The following is a 19600-nucleotide window of genomic DNA, read 5'->3' as shown; positions in this document are numbered from 1 at the left end:
AACCCCCCAAAACTCCAAGCATTGCCTTCTGTGTTTACTTATTGTTTGCTTTTGTTCTTTTTTTTGTGTGTGTGGGTCAGGGGTGGAACCCAGGGGCATTTGACCTCCAAGCTATAGCCCCTGCCCTATTTTTTTATTCTTTATTTTCAAACAGGGTCTCACTGAGTTGCCAAGAGCCTCACTGAGTAGCTGAGGCTGTCCGCGAACCCTGATCCTCCGGTCTCAGCCTCCCGAATGCTGGGGTTTCAAGCCTGCGCCACCACCCCCGGCTTTACTTATTGTTTTCCAACTAGCAGTTCTTCCCTGGCCTTGGCCCTTGGCTCCTCCTTTCCTTTCTTTTCTTTTCCATACTGGAGATTGAACCCAGGCACTTTACCTCCAAGCTATACCCCAAACCCAGCCCTATTTTACTTGTTTTGAAATAACATCTCACAAAGTTGCTAAGAGTCTTGCTAAGTTGCTGCGGCTGTCCTCGAACCTGCTATCTTCCTGTCTCAGCCTCCCAAGTACTAGGATTACAGGCGTGTGTCACTGCACCTGGCCTGGTTCCTGCTTTCACTGAGTATGTATGTATGTATGCATTGCAGTACTGGGGATGGAACCCAGGGGCATTCTATCTCCGAGCTATATCCCCCAGCCCTATTTTTTATTATTATTATTATTATTATTCTTTATTCTGAAACAGGGTCTCACTGAGTTGCAAAGGGCCTCACTAAGTGGCGGAGTCTGTCTGCAAACCGTGACCCTCCTGTCTCAGCCTCCCGAATGCTGGGATTACAAGCGTGCTGAGTATGTATTTAGAATACAAACATTAGTGGTCCTGTCAGTGAACTTCTAATGCTACTCCCTTCCCAAGGGCGCATCATCACTCCTGGCCTTGGCCTTTGGTGCCCCAGCTCTGGCCTCTCCCACTCTGCCCAAGGATGCTAAAAATATCACTTATAAGAGATGGATGTAGATGGGTAATATGGGCAGCTCAGGGGTTCCTGCCTCTCAGGCAGCTCCCCTGTATCCCCATGCCCCCCATTGGTTCACCTGGATTTTTTCTTTTCTTTTTTAACTTTTCATTGGTGCATTGTAGTTCACCTGGATTCTTAAAGGAGCCAGGCCTTTAATGCTTCTAGACCTGTGTGTGTGTGTGTGTGTGTGTGTGTGTGTGTGTGATGCTGGTGACTGAACTCAGAGGTATTCTGCCTCCAAGCTACATCCCTTTAGCTTTTGGAAACAGATCTCTAAGTTGCTGAGGAGCCTGGCTAAGTTGCTGAGGCTGGCCTTGAACCTGTGATCCCCCTGTCTTAGCCTCCCGAGTCCTGAGATTACAGGTGTGCACCATCACACCTAGCAGGCCCTCTTGAATTTATAAGGCTACCGAATCAAGTACAGCACAGATTAATTAGGATTACCATCTGAAGCTGTCCTGGAAAGGGGTGCTAGACGCTTTTAGGAAGTCACTGGATTTATTTTGGGAAAGCTTAAGCCAGGATCTTGGCAAACCAGAACAGCTAGAAGGCCGGAGCCCATCTCTGTACAGAATAAGAGGAAAAAAGGAAATTATGGCCAGGGCGTCTAAGGTAAGGCTGCCCGCCCGCCCAGCCAGCGGGTTGGAACAGGTCTCAGAGTTCAGGTTTGCTATTGTGAAATTGTGGTGTAATACGAAACACATATTTGGTCCTCATCCCTGGCTTCTGTTCAGAGGTCCTAAGACTCTTGTGACTCCTAGGTGATATAAGAGATAAGAGCATCTTGCATTATAATAATTAGCTTTTGTCCCTGACTCCTGAAACAGCATCTAAGCAGCTTTCTTATTTTTATTTATTCATTTTCTTAGTACTGGGGATTGAGCCCAGGGATAGTCTACTTCCAAGCTATACCCACAGCCCGATTTTTTTTCTTATTTGGAAATGGGGGTCTCACTAAGTTGCAGAGGGCCTCGCTGAGTTGCCGAGGCTGGATTTGAACCTGTGATCCCCCTGTCTCGGCCTCCCAAGTACCAGGATTACAAGTGTGCACTACCATGCCCAGCTTTCTTATTTATGGTAAGTCCCTTTCAACTGCACCTGAGTGTATTTTAAAATGATGACTTTTGGAAAAACTTCTGAGGATGGGGGGTGTTTTCCAGTAGAACCAGCCATGTAATAGGAACGTTGGCACTTTCAGCCTCCTGCCGCCCCCTCCCCCGGTCCCCTAACCTCCGGGAAGGAAAGAGGCACTAAGGGCTGAGTTCAAGCACCAATGGCCAATGATTTTATCAATGATGCTGATGTAGTGAGCCTCCATAAAGCCCAAAGAACAAGATTCCAAGAGCTTCCGGGTCACAGAACACACGGCGGCGACTTAGGAGAAGGCCCCTCCCACACCGCACCCTGGGTGCTCCTTCCCTCCAGCTGTTCCTCAATTGTACCCTTTATAAGAACCTGGCAAATGCAGCTATTTCCTTGAGTTCTGGGAGCTGTTCTAGCAATTGATTGAGCCCAAGGAGAGGGCTCACAGGGTTAGAGAGCTAGCTAGACATTAGGAGCTGGGGTTGGCTGGATTAAACTGGACATTCACCTGCAACGCCTTCCTCACTTTGACCCCCTCCTGCGTGGGAAGGGGACAGAGAAACATCGCAGGGACACCAAGGTGCAACGGGCAAGGGGCAGTCAACCAGCCCACGTGTACTATGTATAAAGAAGGTGTCCAGAGGGACCGCAAAACCCCTCACATGGAACACTCCATGCCATCCCCTGCCAGACCCGTCTTTGGAGCGCCACCACGTGGCTGGGCTGTGCCTCCATCCCTAGGAGTGGCCCTTCTCCATCCCCTCCGCTTCCCCCTCTCCTCCTGGCTTTTCTCATAGGTGCCTTTGCTTCTCCAAATAAACCTTCTGTAAACCCCATTTATGCTTTCTGCTTGAATACTTTCCAAGCAGATAAGCAAAGCCTGGTGTTGTGCGAAATACTTTAAAAATCTCCCACCAAAATAAAATAAAAAGTAGGGCTGGGGGTATGGCTTGAAGGAAGAATGCCCCCTGGGTTCCATTCCCAGTACCACACACACAGCTGGCTGATCAGGAGTTCCGAGGCTCAGCCTGGCAGCCTGATGGGACCCAGCATTCAACCCGGAGGGCGTGCACGGACTCCAGGTAGACAGTGCCAGGACTTGACTGACTCACAGGACCCCTGGCCGGCAGTGGGCAGCCACACTTGGCACTGGCAGCAGGTGAAGGAGCTCGGGATAAGTGGGCGCTGATCCTCTGCACCCTGTGCTGCTCCCACAGGGCTCCGTGGGGTTTGGGTCTCATCAATTCTGGAAATATGTTTCCAACAAACAGGACTTGCTGGGGCAGGGGGCAGCTGAGCTTGGAGAAGAAGCCGGAGCAGGAGCAACATGGCCCGCAGGAGGGACTGTCTCTGGGGAGGGAAGGCCCATCTTGCAGCGCCCCAGGCCTTGGTGGGCGTTGAGGGCCAGGGGGATGGTGGGGTCCCTGTCTGGCTCTCTCTCGAGTCACCTCCCAGTGTCTGCTCCCTGCCTGCAGCCCGCTGATGGATTCCCGGGGCCCAGAGGGCCAAGCCCAACCCCGTGGGGTCCCCACACACCCCTTGGCCCAGGTCTAGTCTCTTACATCTCAAACACCTGCTATGCCAAACCAGCAGGGATTATCAGAAAACACTTGCTGTTTCCTGCGCAGTTCTCTGTACCTGGGATACTTTCATCTTCCACGTCTGTCGGTTACATACCAGTTTCCCTTCTGGGCTGGGGTCAAAGACCCCTCGCTAACTGTCCTACCTCCCCCATCGCCCTTCCCACACTCCATGGCGATCGCAGACGACCCCCCATACCTCTAGGCTCCGTCCCCAGCTCTTAGTGAGAAGCCCGGGATACAGCACATGCTTGATGAAGCCTGCCAAAGAAACGAGCAAGGCAAACTTTCGCTTCGCATCCACACGTCTAGCTGGCCTTTGTGACAGAAGCACGGAAGGCCGGTGCCCTTCCTCAGCGTCCCCCTCAACTTCTCTTCCTTCTGCTCCTTGCCAAACCAGCCCTGCCTGGCCGGGGGGTCCTGAGCCCCCTCTCTGGGCTCCCTCCTCTCGGTTTTATCACTTCCCAACCTTCCCGCGTCGGAGGCTTCCTGGGCTCCTTTTTCTCTGACATTTCCCTTCCGTTTTAGTGTGTGTGTGTGTGTGTGTGTGTGTGTGTGTGTGTGTGTGTGTTGGAACTGGGGGTGGAACCCAGGGGCTTTTCTACCTCCGGGCTATCCTCCCAGACCTATTTTATACTTTATTTGGAAGCAGGGTCTCCCTGAGTTGCTGAGAGCCTCACTAAGTAGCTGAGGCTGGCTTTGAACCTGCGCGATCCTCCTGACTCAGCCTCCCAGCGCGGGGATCACTAGCGTGCGCCACCACACCCGGCCCGTTTTAGTTTTTAACCTTAACTTTTCTACACGAATTGTACGTCCCCGTGCATTTGCAGTTATTAGACATCAACTCTAAAGAGAAACTATTTGAAGAAAAATAAAAACCGTTTCCATTTCCACAGATACGTTTGTGTTTGCCCTGCTGAGCAACACTCCAAGGATAAGAAGAGGGAAGGAATGATGGGCTGAATGGAGACTGAACGAGTGAATGAGGGAGCGGAGAGACGCACCAGTGCACAGACGCTCCTCGGCAAGGTGCCTCCTACGTAGCCAGGAAGCCGCCCGCCCTGCGAGAATCTCCTTGGGCTGAGCTCAGAGCCGCGGCTGCAGCAGGCTGGGCCAGCCATAGCTCAGTGGAGAAGAGGGAGCTGACCCAGAGAAGGAGCCTTAAAAGTAACTGAGAATGGCTGCGGAAGAAATGAGCACCTTCAGCCGGGCGTGGGGGCGCACGCTTGTAATCCCAGCATTCGGGAGGCTGAGACCTGGAGGATCGCGGTTCGCAGACAGCCTCAGCTACTTACTGAGGCCCTCTGCAACTCAGTGAGACCCGGTTTCAAAATAAAGAATAAAAAGTAGGGCAGGGGGTGTAGCTCGGAGGTCGAATACCCCTGAGTTCCATCCCCAGACCTGCAAAAAAAAAAAAAAAGAAAGAAAGAAAGAAAGAAAAAAACGAGCACCTTCATGCCAAACCCCTCGGACAGAGTGGCCGCCAGGATGCGCAGCTGGACAGTAATCAAAGATGGCGGCAGAGGGTGGACAGCACAGACTCCAGTCAGACAGAGAACGACTGTCCTGGCTCTGTCCCTGATGAACCCGGGGCCCCTGCAGTTTCTCCTGTCCACTCCAGCCTCGTCTCTCCACCGTGGAGGTGGTCGTACCTCCTGCACACTGTGTTACTCTGAGCGCTGGGACATGGCGTGTGCGGAAGCCGGTTCTTATGCAGCAGGTACAAGTGTACATTATTAGTATTGTAGGAGTGGCTAATTTTTCTTTGAAAGCTGGTTCACTCTTTTTTTTTTTTTAATTGAATTCAGGGGCATGCTACCTCCAAGCTATGCTCCCAGCCCTTTTTATTTTGAAACAGAATCTCATAGAGTTGCTGAGAACCTTGCTAAGCTGCTGGGGCTGGCCTCAAGCCCGCAGTCCTCCTGTCTCGGCTTCCCAAATACTGGGGTTACAAGTGTAGTGGTTTATATGCACATGGTTCACCCTTAAATCACATCGTTGCTGGGATATTCAAGTTATTTAAGAAATTAAGGTTGTATGTGTGGTTAATATGAAAATATTATTTGTACATAAAGGGTGTAGCAGCTCTGTCTCTGTAGACCTGAGAAAAGGCCAATGTTTGGTGGGACACCATCCTAAATAGATTCTCCAGGGCTTAGGGATGGGACAAAGGAAGTTCCCAGATTTGAAGGAGTCTCTTTACCTCCCTTCTGCTTCTTCCTCTTCTCCTTCTCTCTCCTCCTCCTCCTCCCTTCTCCCTCCTCTTCCTCTTCCTCCTCCTCCTCCTCCTCCTCCTCCTCCTCTTCCTTCTTCCTCTTCTTCCTCAAGATTGAACCCAGGGGCATTCTACCTCTGAGCTACATACCCAGCCGTTTTTATTTATTGTTTTATTTCAAAACAGGGCCTCACGAAGTTGCTGACAATCTTGCTAAGTTGCCGAGGCTGGCCTCAGATCTGCCCTCTCCTGTCTCAGCCTCCCACGTACTGGGATTACAGGCATGCACCACCATGCCAGGATTTGCCTCTTTTATCCTAAAACAGGGATAGAAATATCTTAGCAGTTATGGGGAAAACTATCTGGAGACACCCCCCGTCACTCATTTTGAACTTAGACTGCATGCTGGGGTGCCCACTGGGATCCTGCCCCCAAAGTTCACTCAGTAGTGAAAACACACAGTGTTAAACGGTCTTCACGTTTTCCAAGCTTCCAGTGATAACTATTAACCAACGCTGGCTCGGATTCACCCCTGCGTCTGGCTGAATTTCTTTTTCCCATGTGAAACCAAATTGAGAAAAGATTTTAAAACAATCCAAACTTATATCCTGCTCTAAATTCATGCCATGGGACTTAAACAAAACTGAAACCTTTACCTACTCCCTCTCTCTCTACAAAAACACGATTTTTCCTGCAAATGGACCATACACAAGGGCAAAACAAATGTTCTCTTTTGAGATGTGTATATGAACTTTATTATTTTCTTTCCTGGCCAAACTTCCAAAAGCCAAACATTGAATGGAATGGCTGATACTGCCATTGCCTAGGAAAAAAATATATTTATTTCTCATCAAGCCACATCAAGAGATCTGGAGGCTAGGTCCAGTCTGGCCATGATCTAAGTGGGTAGCCGTGGGATCCATGCGCCTCTCTGTTCTTGGTCTCTTTTCAGTGAACTGCTGGGGTGGGGTGGGGTTGGGAGAGGACAAGGACATGATCTGAAATAAATCCAAACCCTAGAATTCTATGACTCCAGGTCAAAATGCAAGTAAACAACGGCAAGACTTTTGTCCTAAAAAGTATTTCAGTATTGACTCAAAACACAGCTCCTACAGAACATCCTGGTACGTGCCTGTCATCCCAACAGTTGGGAGGTGGAGACAGGAGAGTCGCAGGTTTGAGTCCAGCCTCAGCGACTTAGCAAGACTCTGCTTCACAATAAGTACCAAAATAGGGCTTGGGGTGTGGCTTGGAGGTAGAATGCCCCTGGGTTCAACCCCAGTAACACACACACACACACAGCACCATTTCCCACCTGGGGCATGGGGGTCTGTCTTGTTTGGGCACCAAAGCCTTTAATATGGTAACATCCCCACCTGCTGGAACTTGAGGTTTCTGCGCTACAGGTAGACAAGAGATAACTGCTGAAGGTTCCCAGCCCGGGAAGGCAGGGGGGGTGGGGGGGCAGGTTTCCAGAGACAGCCAGGGGGCGCTGCGCTGGTCTTTGGAAGAGGAGAGCTGTCTGGCTGAAGAATTCCTCCTTCCCACCCTTACGGTGGGGCTGCCCACGGTTCCAGCCAGCCCGCCGAATGACTAAGAGAGCCGCAGAAGTGGGCACTGTGCTGGTCAGAATTTCCACATTTCTTTGAAAGATGAGCCTGGAGCTGCCTCTCAGAGCTGGGTCTCAGGGATAGAGCTGTCACCTCTGGGAAGGGAGTACCTTGGAAACACAGCAGGGGTGTGAACAGAGTGTGCACAGTGTGGCCGGAGGCAGGCTGGGCAGTGGAGGCGGCCGTGGGAAGGTGACCCAAACTGGTCCAGGCACAGAACAGCTGGCCTCAACAGTCCCCCAGCTTGAGGCCCTTTCCCCCAGGCATCTAGAGCCAGGGGAGCGGGAGGGAGTCACTAGGGGTTTAAAGAGCTCGGCTCTGCTCTCCAAGACCCCACTGTCCAAGGCCGGCCTGAGCTCTCTCTGAGCCTCTGAACACGGGGGATATGGGTGAAGGCCTCCTGGCTCCGTGACTCCTGTGCTTCTCCCAGCTTCCTCCCGGGAGCTGACTGGCTGACCCTCACCTTCTGGTTCCATTGCCCAGGGAGGCCATTTGGGGGACTTGGAGGGGAGCACTGGGGTCCGGTCAGAATGCTGTCTCTTCAGGGCAGGAAAGCGTCCTAGTCCCTTGGGGAGGGGCCCAGAGCTGACATCAGCCCTGGCTGCATAGTTAGCAAGCTCAGGGGCCAAATAGATGGGGCGCCTTCCTCAAGCCCCCACCACCCATCCCAGGCCCCACACCCCTGGACTCTGGCTGTGCCCCACCTCACAGCCCAGCCAGCTCGGCCCACAGAGAATCATGACCAGAGAGAGCATCCTTCGTACCCAGGGTACTCTGACAGCCGCCAGAGAGTCCCTGACTAGACCCTCCGGCATGTGGGCAAGCGTTTCCCATCTCCCTCTCAAAGGTCATCTGTCCGCACCGCTCCTCCCTTCCTGCCCAAGCTGTCAGGGTTGTTTACTTCTCAGAGCTAAAGGCCGCCACCCTGTGAGCCACCTTGGCAGGCTGCTGTCAGAATCAGTCAACTAACAGGGCGGGCGGGAGGGAGCAACACTCCAGAGACCGCAGTCAGTGCCCAGGCCTCCAGGGAGGCCCGGCCAGCCTCCAGCTTGCGAGGCCGCAGGACTTCGCGTCGCTGGGGGTCCGTAGACCAAGAGCACGGGCGCCCTTCCCGGCCCAGGCCCCGGTCAGGCAAGACCACAGATGCCCAGAACGTGACCACTCTCCTGCCAATAGCCCCATTGCTAGTTGTTTTTGCTCTTTTCTTTTTTTAAGGCTTGGCTAGGAGACTCTGCTCACTCTTCTCTGGCAACCCTTCCAAGATTCTACAAAAATACACCCTATAAAAGAGAGTCACAACTAGATAAGCAGGCACCCCTCAAACCCATTCTAAAAAGATCCCCCCCCCCCCCCGTTCCTCTTTCTACCCTGGGTGTAGCTGGATAACCGGGTCTCCAGCCTCATCGCCCACCAGTGGGAAGGAGGAACGCAGGAGAGATTTCCCTTGGCTTCTGCACCCTTCCTCGTGCCACGCCCAGGGAGGGCGTCACTGAATTTTAATGAGCATCTTGGATGATTCGAGGAAGTGTGTCTGAAGTGGCTCATTATGCAGAGTAATCATAATCCATGCATCCCGAGTCCTACCCAGGTGTAGAGTCCCTCTTTCAAGCACGTGCCTGGATCAGCCCCTTTATTTCTCATTCTGACCCTGGAGGTGAGGACTCTATTGTGCCCGTTTTATAGATTAGCAAAATCTGAGGCACTGAGCTTGGACACAGCCAGCTGTGGAGGCCGCTGGGATTGATACCACCTCCAGAATCATAGCCTGTGCCCCTGAGCTCCGTCGGTGCCTCCTGCTGAAAAAGGGAGGAAGGGTCTTTGCCCCTCCAGCCCCTGGACCCTGAGCTTTGTAGAGTGCACAAGTGTCCCCGTGTGAGGACACGGCACCCAGGGGTCCGCAGAACTTCCCTACTTACTGGCCTCTCCCGCTCTGTCTCCTCGCTCCCCTTTCTCCCCTTTCGGGCCTCGGTCACCTAAAGCAAGAAGAAAACTGACATTAGGAACAGAAGCAATCCTAACTGTTCATAAAACGTTATCCGCAAACTTTTTTCTGTGTGTGGTACTGGGGATGGAACCCAGGGGCATTCTACCTCCAAGCTACACCCCAGCCCTATTTTTTATTCTTTATTTTGAAATAGGGTCTCACTGAGTTGCAAAGGGCCACACTAAGTAGTAGCTGGGGCTGTCGGTGAACCACGATCCTCCTGTCTCAGCCTCCCAAATGCTGGGATCTCAAGCGTGCGCCACCACGCCCGGCTATTTGCATACTTTTTAACTCAAGAGCAGAGGAATCCTTAGGAAGGAGCCACCAGCAACCAGAGGACACAGCAGGGAAGACAGGCGCTCAGCCAATTAGGTCATCCCAGGAAGGAGGAAGGGCCCGGCCAAGGAATCTCATCACCTCCTACTTAGAGCACAAACCAGGCGCGGTGGTGCACGCCTGTAATCCCAGTACGCGGGAGGCTGAGATAGGAGAGTTGCAGGTTTGAGGCCAGTCTCAGCAACTTAGCAAGACCTTGTTTCAAAATTAAAATATAGGCCGGGCTTGGTGGCGCACGCTTGTAATCCCAGCGTTTGGGAGGCTGAGACAGGAGGATCAAGGTTCACCGACAGCCTCAGCTACTTAGTGAGGCCCTTTGCAGCTCAGTGAGACCCTGTTTCAAAATAAAGAATTAAAAAATAGGGCTGGGGTGTAGTTCAGAGGCAGCATGTCCCTGGGTTCCATCCGAAGTACCGCAAAAAAAAAAAAAAATTAAAATATGATAAAGCTTGGGGTGCAGCTTGGAAGTAGAGTGCACCTGGGTTGAGGCCCCTGTATCAAAACAAAACACAGAAGAGCAACACCTATAACCTAAACGGAAAGAATACATGGTATTATTAAGCAGGAAGACGGCAAAACAAAGATAGTATTCCTATTAAATGGTCCAGGTTTTAGAAGCCCACATTCAAGTGGTTTTTCTAATGGGCACAGAGGGGAGGTAGAAAGGGGGAACTTGAGTTCTATAGGGAGGAGACAGGTTCCGTGGCAGGCAGATTTTCTGGTGGGGGAGACTATAAAACAGGACCAAGAGTTTCCAGGGAATTGTGAAATTTCCTTCCCAGGATATGGCTGAAAGAGCAGAGCTCTTTTCCCAGCTGGCATCTCACGCTACAAAGAAGTAGAGAAGTCCTGGCACAATTCAACAGGCATTGAAATAGCCAGGATTTCCATCCCAAGGACCTCCAGAAAGACATTTGCAAATGAAAAAAAAAAAGAAAAGCCCATGGCATTGGGTTTTTGCCTGGTGAAAAGAGCAAGTCAGAAAGTTCTAAGACTAGCATAGTCCCAGGTTTGAAAGAAACAAAGGCAGCTACGTATATGCAAATGCTCAGAGAAAGGTCTGGCTGGATGTGTTCCGAAGGGCCTACGTGGTCATCTAAAGGGGAAGGCGTGAAGGGACCACGTGGGTGTGTACTCACTCTGGGTCACATCCAAACTTGTGTCTATTTTTTCCCAGCAAGCATAAGCATATATATATATATATATATATATATATATATATATATATATAGCTTTTATAATCTGTTTTAAATTTAATTTTCTTAAGTGAGGATTATAAAGGAAAAGCCTCAACCTGTTTCATCACCAACCAGAAAGTAGAACAAGACTTCCCAACGACCCAAGATTAAGAAACCTTCCCGGACAGGGTGGAGATGAGTAGCAAGACTTTGTTTTTCCTGGGTTAATATAACAAGTAGGAGGCCTGAGAAAAAGCACTAGATGTCTCATCTTTTGCAGCGATGACAGGAAGTCGACAACTTCTAAATGAAATGGAAAGACAGATACTGACTCTGAAGTAGGTTCCCCTAAAAGTCACAACACCGCTGGCGATGTAAATCTGAGAACTGAATTAAATTTGTAAATGCTGGGGGAAACACGGGCACTGCAAAAGGCGAGGCGTCTGGCTGCAGCCTCCGGTCTCACCCGGACGCCCTCGGCGGTTCCGCTCTCCGCGGCACCTGTAGCACTGCCTCCCCCCCCACCACCACCAGGACGTTGGAGTTTGCGTAGTATTTTTACACATATATATCTGCTCATGTCCCATGATGGAACTGTGGACACAGCAGTAGGAGGAGGTCCAGTTTACAGATGAAAACTGAAGCTTAATGAGATGGAGGCCCTTGCCCAAGGGCGCTCGGCTGAGATGAGACCCTGGTTCACCAGCTCCGGTGCTTGTGCTGCCCGTGGTTATTACCTTTGAACCCGCGCAGGCCCATTGGGCCCGTGGCCCCCAGCTTCCCGTCGTCACCCTTGGGGCCAGGCAGTCCTGGGGTTCCTCTCTCTCCTGGCAGACCTGGGGAGAGAAGAGACAGTGGGGGCTTCAGACTCGGGACTGGAAGGTCCCTTAGAAGTCACGGTCTCCATTAGTGATTGCAAGCACGCGTCCTTCACAGCTGCTGTTTCCTGCGTCTTCTCCAAGATGCGGCGTAAACAGGTCAGCACGGACTTTAACCACCAGCTCGGACCCTCCCCACCAAAAGGCCCCGATCTGTAGTGAAGGCTGCTGCTGCGGACTCCACTCGGAAGCTGGAGGACCTGGAGACATGCTGGAGGCTTAAACTCAGTAAAAGTTTTTGGAACACTTCTGTGTACCAGGCATAAAGTTTCTGGTTTAATTCTCACAACCGGCAGGGAGGTTTTCCTTCACCTGTTCTATGAATGAGTAAACTAAGACCCAGAGAAGTCAAGCTACCACGCAGCAAGGCGTACCGGAGGCAGGCTCTGAGCCCTGCTCTTCCTGAACGGAAAGCTCAAAATTGGACAGCTTCATCGCGGGCTGGATCAGAGGGGTTTCCTGGTACTTAGAGCAGGCACGGGGATGCCTGTTAGTGAGCAGGAGGAAGTGGGGGCCTGTCCCATCCTATTTAAAGAAAGAGCGACAGGCCTTTTCCTTTCCACAAACACAGGAGCTATCTAGCAGAGGGCGCTAGAGGCGACACACTGAAGTGAGGGAGGTCAGGAGTGAGGTGCAGGACCGGCCGCCTGGCCAGGCCCTGGGCTCCCGGCCACGAGGGTCCTCGGCCCCAGCCTGCATCGAGCCAGAATCAACAAACGCCTCCACCGAGCAAGAGCCGGGGGCCCCAGAGGCCTGACCTAAGCCCACAGTTATCTCTGTAAAGCAGAGCACCAATCATTAACTGACTAACTATCCTTTTCTGCTTGGAAGGCTAGTGGGGTTTCTTTGGGCTTTTTTCCCCAGGCGACACGAGAAACCTGTCTCCCAGCAATTACTCCTCCAGTGCTAACGTCAAAGGGCTGGAAAGACCAACGGCCTCCAGGGGGTGGGAGGACCTCGGAGAGGGCGGATGGAATTTCCTTCTTTCCCTTCCTAAGGCGATGTATCTGTTCCCAGAGCCCGGTGGCCACAGACCTTACATCCAGAGCAGGATGTGCCTGAAGCTCCCACCCCATGATTCATTAGGCAGAAAAGGGGCTCCACGGCTCTGAGAGCCCGCAGAGAGGGAAAAGAGAATGGAGGCCGGGCTGGGGCCTCCTCCACTTGTGCCAGCTCTCTGTCCTCTGCCAGCCTGTGCCTCCTCTTTTCTGTTGGCAGCGTGCTTGGATTTGGGAGGTTTCATTCCTGAAATATCTCTGTATCTCTGTATCTCCTTTGCATCAGCGGCTTTGAAGCCTCCACAGGCAGCGCAGGCTCAGGAAGGGGGAGACGCAGGCGCAAAGTTGGCTAAAGAGGCGGCAGGAATCTGAGACTCTGAGTCTAGAAACATAGTTTTTCTGGGGGGCCCCACAGTGCCCTTCCCAGTGGCCACCGCACCTGCAAGGCTGTCGCGGCGTGTAGCAGGATGGGGGACAGGTATTCTGGACTCCTTCTGGGTGCTGGGCCTGGTGGGAACACTGGCAGGGTGCAGCAGGCTCCAGGGTCGGTCTGGATTGTGAAATACCCCCAGCCCTTTGTGGAGGCCCTGCTGTGCGCACCCTGCCTCCTGGGGGTGGGGAGCGGCTTGAGGGGCTCCAGGGCTCTCATGCACCCTCTCCCTTCAGATCTGAGAACAGATGGCTCCATCCTGAGGTGCACCAGCCCCCAGTCTCTTAAGGAACAGAGCCTCTGGGAGCCTCGCTGAGGGGAGCCCCATCATCTACAGCACGGAGAAAGGACAGGGTTGGGTCTGCCGTGCAGGTCTCCCCCAGGTCCCCCTGGGCCCCTGTTACCTCGAAGTCCTGGTAGTCCAGGGATGCCAGGCCTGCCTTCCTTGCCCTCGCTGCCCTGGTCGCCTTTGGGTCCTGGTGGCCCTGAAAGGTGACAAGGCTCTAGGTCAGAGGGTTGCTTTCAGAGGTCAGCAGTGCACACTGGGAGTGCCCAGGATGCCATCAGGGAAGGTTTCCTGGAAACAGTGGCATCCCACGTGAAATCTCAAGGAGCTGGCCAGGTGAAAAGAGGGTGGGGTGTTCAGGACCAAATACTCTGCCCCCCAAACCCATACATTAACGTCCTCCACCATTGCGGTGGTTCTATTTTTTTTCTGTGGTATTGGGGTGGAGAGTCAGTCTACCTCCGAGCTATACCCCAGCCCTATTTTTTATTCTTTAGTTTGAAACAGGGTCTCACTGAGTTGCAAAGGGCCTAAGTAGCTGAGGCTGTCCTGGAACCGTGATTGTCCCGTCTCCACCTCTCAAAAAAAAAAAAAAGCGTGCACACCACCACGCCCAGCTCCCCACTGCAGTGGTTTTAGGAGGGGATTTGGGGAGGGGGTTGGGTTAGATGAGGTCATGAGGGTGGGGCCCCCATGATGGGATTAATGGCTCTATAAGAGAAGACCCCAGAGAGTTTGAACACTAGCAAGCAAAATGCTTTTTTTCTCTCTTCTCTCCTCTTCCTCCCTTTTTTCTTTCCTCCTCCTCCTCCTTCTTTTCTCCCCCTCCCTCTGTCCCTATCTCCTCTCTCTCTCCTCTCTCCCCTCCCACCCACAACCAGGTGAGAGTACAGTGGGAAGCTAGCTGCTTGCAAACCAGGAAGGGAGACCTCACCTAAGCCTACCAGGAAGGGAGACCTCACCTAAGCCTACCAGGAAGGGAGACCTCACCTAAGCCTACCATGCCGGCTCCTGGTCTGTCCTGTCGGGACTGGCAGCCCGGGGTGGAGAGGCAGCTGGGTGAGAGGGTAGAGGGAGCATCTTCCCCTGGGTGCTCAACCCAGAGCAGAAGCACCTCCCATAGTGCTTAACCCATTTTATCCCAGAGACCCAGATATCATATTTGCCCAGTGTCTTATGTATAAGACAGCGTGTATGTTTAAAAAGATACTATACTGTCCCAGTGTCCTGTGAAAGCCCAATCCATTTTCTTTCTTAATGATAATAAAGGATATCTATAGTCTTAATTTTGATTTGCAACCTGCTTTAATGCATCTGTGTCAATTTTGCTCAGACAGTCACAGAAGTGGACATTTGGAACTCAGAAGGAGCTATGCACTGGGACACAGTGGGGTAGAAAAATGGGGGTCTCGAAGGCCTGGCTTAAGGGCTGGACTTGACCCTGCCCCCTGCACCAGAAGCCACAGGAGGGGCCCCAAGAGCAGAACTCATCAGATCTGCACCCAAGAAAGCGGGCTCCACCGCCCATGGGTGGAGGCAGAAGGCAGGAGGTGGAGGTGGAGGCTGAGGCTGGCTGTGCTCCAACCAGGTGAGAGGGATGGAGCCCTGGGGCAGGGAAGAGGGCCTGAGACAGTCTGAGACTGGCAGACCAGTCCAGGCATGGTGGCACAGGCTTGTGATCCCAGTACTTGGGAGGCTGAGACAGGAGGATTGCAGGTTCGTGGCCAGCCTCAGCTAATTAGTGAGGCCCTCCCCAACTTAGTGAGACCCTGTTTCAAAATAAAGAATGAAAAATCGGGCTGGGGGTATAGTTCAGAGATAGAATGCCTCTGGATTCAATCCCCAGCACCACAAAAAAAAAAAAAAAAAAAAAAAAAAGAAGAGACAGACCTTGGCTCAGCGTTGGTACAGTGTACCCCACAACCACGCCCTGTGCTGAAGCCACTCATCTGAGGCCACACAGCCAGCTACTGGGTGAAGGAGCGTGTTTTAATCCAGGTCTGTGGTACTCATCCCTCTGCCGAACCCATGGGGACAGATGGTTCACCCTCCCAGAACGTCCAGGCCACCATCCACACCTGCCATTCCCAGGTCGGCAAGCCCAGGGCCCTCCGGTTGGCCCCTAGGGCTACGGGCCCAGGAGGCTGCTCACTGTCACCTCTTGGTGAAGCTGACCCACCCATCATTCCTGCTGAAGGCGGGCACACCATGTGGACGCAGTGCCGAGTGCCATCCAGCCTTGTCCCCTAGTCATTTGAATACGCTCTCTCCTCCATCCTTCCCTCTTCCTTCCTTCCTTCCTTCCTTCCTTCCTTCCTTCCTTCCATTTTTTCTTTTTCTTGGTACTGGGGATTGAACTCAGGGGCATTCTACCTCTGAGCTACATCCCCAGCCCTATCTTCATTTTGAAACAGGGTCTCACTAGGTTAATGAGAGTCTCACTGCTTGCTGAGGCCATTCTTGAACCTATGATCCTCCTGTCTCAGCTTCCCAAGTACTGGGATTACAAGTGTGCAACATCATACCCGGCTTCTCTTTCTTTTTTGATATAATTTTTTTACACTTTTATTGGTGCAATGTAATTGGGCATCAAATGAGATTCAAAGCATTATACACACACATGCACACATCGCCTGGCGTACTTCCCTCCGTCCTCCCTCCCTCCCCATACAAGTTAGTGTATGGATGCAACCTTATCTGAACTTTCCCTTCCTTGGTCCTGGTTTCCCCTCCCCATCTCCCTCCTCCAATCTCCTTCCACTATTTTACTGTTCTCTCTCCTCATCTGGCTGAAGTCCCTTTTGCTTCCTATTTCTGTTCTAGTCTCCACATATAAGAGAAAACACACAACCCCTGGCTTTCTGAGATCGGCAGGACTACGTCATCCACAGCCCTGACCCTGCTGCGAAAGCCCAGATTGTAGGGTCTCTCCTCCCACTGCCTGAGGAGAGGAACGGGGGGCCACGAAAGATGCCCAACCCTACTCTACTGGGTTGGGTAGCGCCTCCCCATCCGTGTCCACCCAGAACCTCCCCACCCTCGTTAGGAAGAGGTACTGTGCAGACGCAGGTAGTTAGGGTGACTCGCTGCATGGGGAGGGCTCACCCGATGACTGGTCTCTTCACAGGGACGAAAATAGACACAGAGGCACGAGCCCCGCCAGGTGGTAACAGGCGAGACCACAGAGACGTCCGCAAGGCAAGGAACCGGGGACTGCCCGCCACCCCCAGGAGCTGGGAAGAGCAGGAAGGACCCTCCCTCACAGCTTTCAGGGGCCACAGCCCTGTGGACACCCCAATTTCAGACTTTCAGCTTCTAGAACCATAGGAGAATACATTTTGAGTGTGTGTGCATATGTGTGTGTGCGTGTGTGTCTATGTGTCCGGGTGTGTAGCACTGGGGATTGAACCAAGGGGCTTTCTACCTCCAAGCTATACCCCCGTCCTTTTTTATTTCTTGTTTTGAAAGCAGCTTGCTAAGTGGCTGAGGCTGGCCTTGAACCTGTGATCCTCCTGTCTCAGCCTCCCAAGCACAGCCTCCACTATTTGAAGCCCCCGCCGCGTCCGTGGTGCTTTGCTACAGCAGCCCTAGGAAACCAAGACACGAATGCGCACAGTGTAGCAGTGAGGTCTTGCGCAATACATATTTGATGAATGAAGGAGTCTATGAGATCAGAGGGTGTTAATACGCTCAAAACAACCAGGCCGCCAGGACCGAGATGTACTGATACATTCCGAAAGCTGGCACTGTCCTCAGACCCTAACCAAAGCTGACAGCTGTTTAATAGCTCAATGGCAGAGGCACAGGGAAAAAGTAATCAACTTTTTTTTTTAAATTCATGAGTTACACGAAGCATTCAAAGAGGGCTGGGTCTGGTAGCCATCGCCCCGAGGGCTGGGTCTGGTAGCCATCGCCCCCCATGCTGTGCGGAAGAGCCAAGTAAGACTGGCCATGTGGATTCCAGTTTTCAGACCACAGGATCGAGAGGCAGAACCTATTTGGAATAGCTCTACGATCAAGCCCATGAGAGCTGAGCTAAGAGGCAAAGGAGAGCCACAGCCCACCCCGCTGGCCCCCTGAGCCGCCGCTCAGGACCCACACCCTGTCCACAGGCCCGCGAGGAGGAGGGTCCCTCCCATGTCTCCACCTCCTTCCTCAAGGCAGTGCCCTCCTCAGCCTCTTAGGTGTCCCTTCCACCCTCTTGGGTTGTTTGGGTTGGGTTTGGTTACTGGGGATTAACCCCAGGGGTATTCTAGTACTGAGTACACCCCCAGCTCTCTCTTATTTTTAATTTTGAAACAGTCTTGCTAAGTTACTGGGGCTGGCCTCAAACCTGCGATTCTGCCTTCTCAGCCTCCCAAGTAATGGCATTAGACTCGTGTGCCATCATGCCCAATTCCCTTCCATCTTTGTGTGTGTGTGTGTGTGTGTGTGTGTGTGTGTGTGTGGTACTGGGGATGGAACCCAGGGCCTTTCTACCTCCGGGCTATACTCCCAGACCTATTTTATATTGTTATTTGGAAACAGGGTCTCACTAAGTTGCTGAGGCTGGCTTTGAACCTGTGCAATCCTCCTGTCTCAGCCTCCCAAATGTGGGGATTACAAGCGTGCGCCACCATGCTCAGCCCCTTCCATCTTTTTAAAGGCCCCCTTCCTGAAAGTCCAGTCCCTCTGAGCATACCCACTCCTCTCATCTCTTAGGGAACGGCGGGCAGAACCCCGAGTCTCAGAGCTGGGAGGATCCTGGAAGCCGGCTTTGCCAGGCCCTCTTTGGAGCACCCTGGCAGCCCCTGCTCACTCACCATGCATCGATCGACATGCACCTTGCACTGTGGTCCCCAATGAGAACAGGCCTCTCTGTAGGCCAGAGCCCCTCTCTGTGACCCCCTGCCTCCCATGGCCCTGGCTTGCTGTTGGGGCTGGGCTAGCACCTTCTGTGCAGGAATTGGCCACTCTCCATGGTGCCTATGCAGGACTTACTCCTCCACTCTACACAGTGTGTGTCTTGCCCATCAGGTGGGCAGGGCAGAGCAGAGCAGAGGGTCCTAGGTCCCCTCTCAGGGCTTGTCCACAAGCCTGGCCCAAACATGGCCGCTGCAGGCCTGCCCGGCTGCAAGACTGTAGATGGACGCGTCTTCCAGCAGAGTGAGGACCGGAGACCAAGGCTCCAGAGAAGCACAGGGTTGTCCTGGGACCAGGGTTGTCCTGGTTGTCAACAGAGAGGAAGCCGTCCCTTCTCCCTCCCGGGATCCTAAAACAGGAGGCAGGGCAGGAGACCTGTGAATGCTAAAACCAGGGGGAGCGACCTGCCCAGAACAAGGATCAGGACAGCTGAGGACCTGAGCCCAAAGCCAGCAGGACACCCCAACGCAAACACCACCCCAGAACCATGCTGTGAACCACCAACAGAGGGGCCCTGGCGTTGACCCCTGTCACACCTAACACTCCCTTCACTGCCACCACGAAGGACCCTCCTCATGGCCTGAGACCTGGACGGGGCAGGGACTGTCACCCCATTTCAAAGCCAGGGAGACTTGAGCCCCAGAAGGTGCAGGGTAGCCCAGCCACAGTCCTCTGGGCCTCAAGGGCAAAGGGGTGGGGACAGGCAGGTGCAGCTGGTCTCGCACCGCCCACCCTCCACCCCCTAGGCAGCAGAGTCAGATGTGGAAGGAGAGAAGACAGAGGACACACAACCGGTCCAGGCATCTCTGTCCGCGTGCCCCAGTCCTTTGTAGAGTAGAAATGTTTTACACGCGGTAACAGAGATGCTTAGCACCTTGAACCTGACCGTGTGGACTGTCAGCCAAAGTCCCAGGGCATCAGCCTGGGATCCAAGACCCTGCTCCATTAGGCCCTCTCCTTACAAATGTATGTTGAGCCAGACTTCCTGTTCTACCACAGGGTGCATTTTCTCAAAAAAGCAGCTCCCAAATAAACCTGCTTTGGAAACTTGTACACACTTGCAATCCTAGGACTTGGGAGGCTGAGACAGAAGGATTGCAGGTTTGAGGCCAACCTCAGCAATGTAGGGAGACCCTGCTGAAAGATAAGAGCAGGGGTGTA

At 52.9% G+C, this 19600-nt stretch overlaps 1 protein-coding gene across 2 annotated transcripts in view; it reads right to left on the bottom strand.

Moving 5' to 3' along the window:
• Positions 1 to 19600, bottom strand: part of SCARA5 (scavenger receptor class A member 5) — a gene marked incomplete at both ends in the record, with an annotated part of 94255 nt that overhangs the window by 16668 nt on the left and 57987 nt on the right. For both annotated transcript variants that reach the window (XM_080709682.1, XM_080709683.1), the window contains 3 exons: positions 9364 to 9420; positions 11683 to 11781; positions 13656 to 13736. In XM_080709682.1, coding sequence (XP_080565808.1) covers positions 9364 to 9420; positions 11683 to 11781; positions 13656 to 13736 — 237 coding nt within the window. The remainder of the gene's footprint in view (positions 1 to 9363; positions 9421 to 11682; positions 11782 to 13655; positions 13737 to 19600) is intronic.

Source organism: Muscardinus avellanarius, assembly GCF_963383645.1.
Source record: "Muscardinus avellanarius genome assembly, chromosome: 14".
NCBI classification, from domain to species: Eukaryota; Metazoa; Chordata; class Mammalia; order Rodentia; family Gliridae; genus Muscardinus; species Muscardinus avellanarius.
The sequence above is the reverse complement of the archived record's forward strand: the minus strand, read 5'-3'. Positions and strand labels throughout refer to the sequence as shown.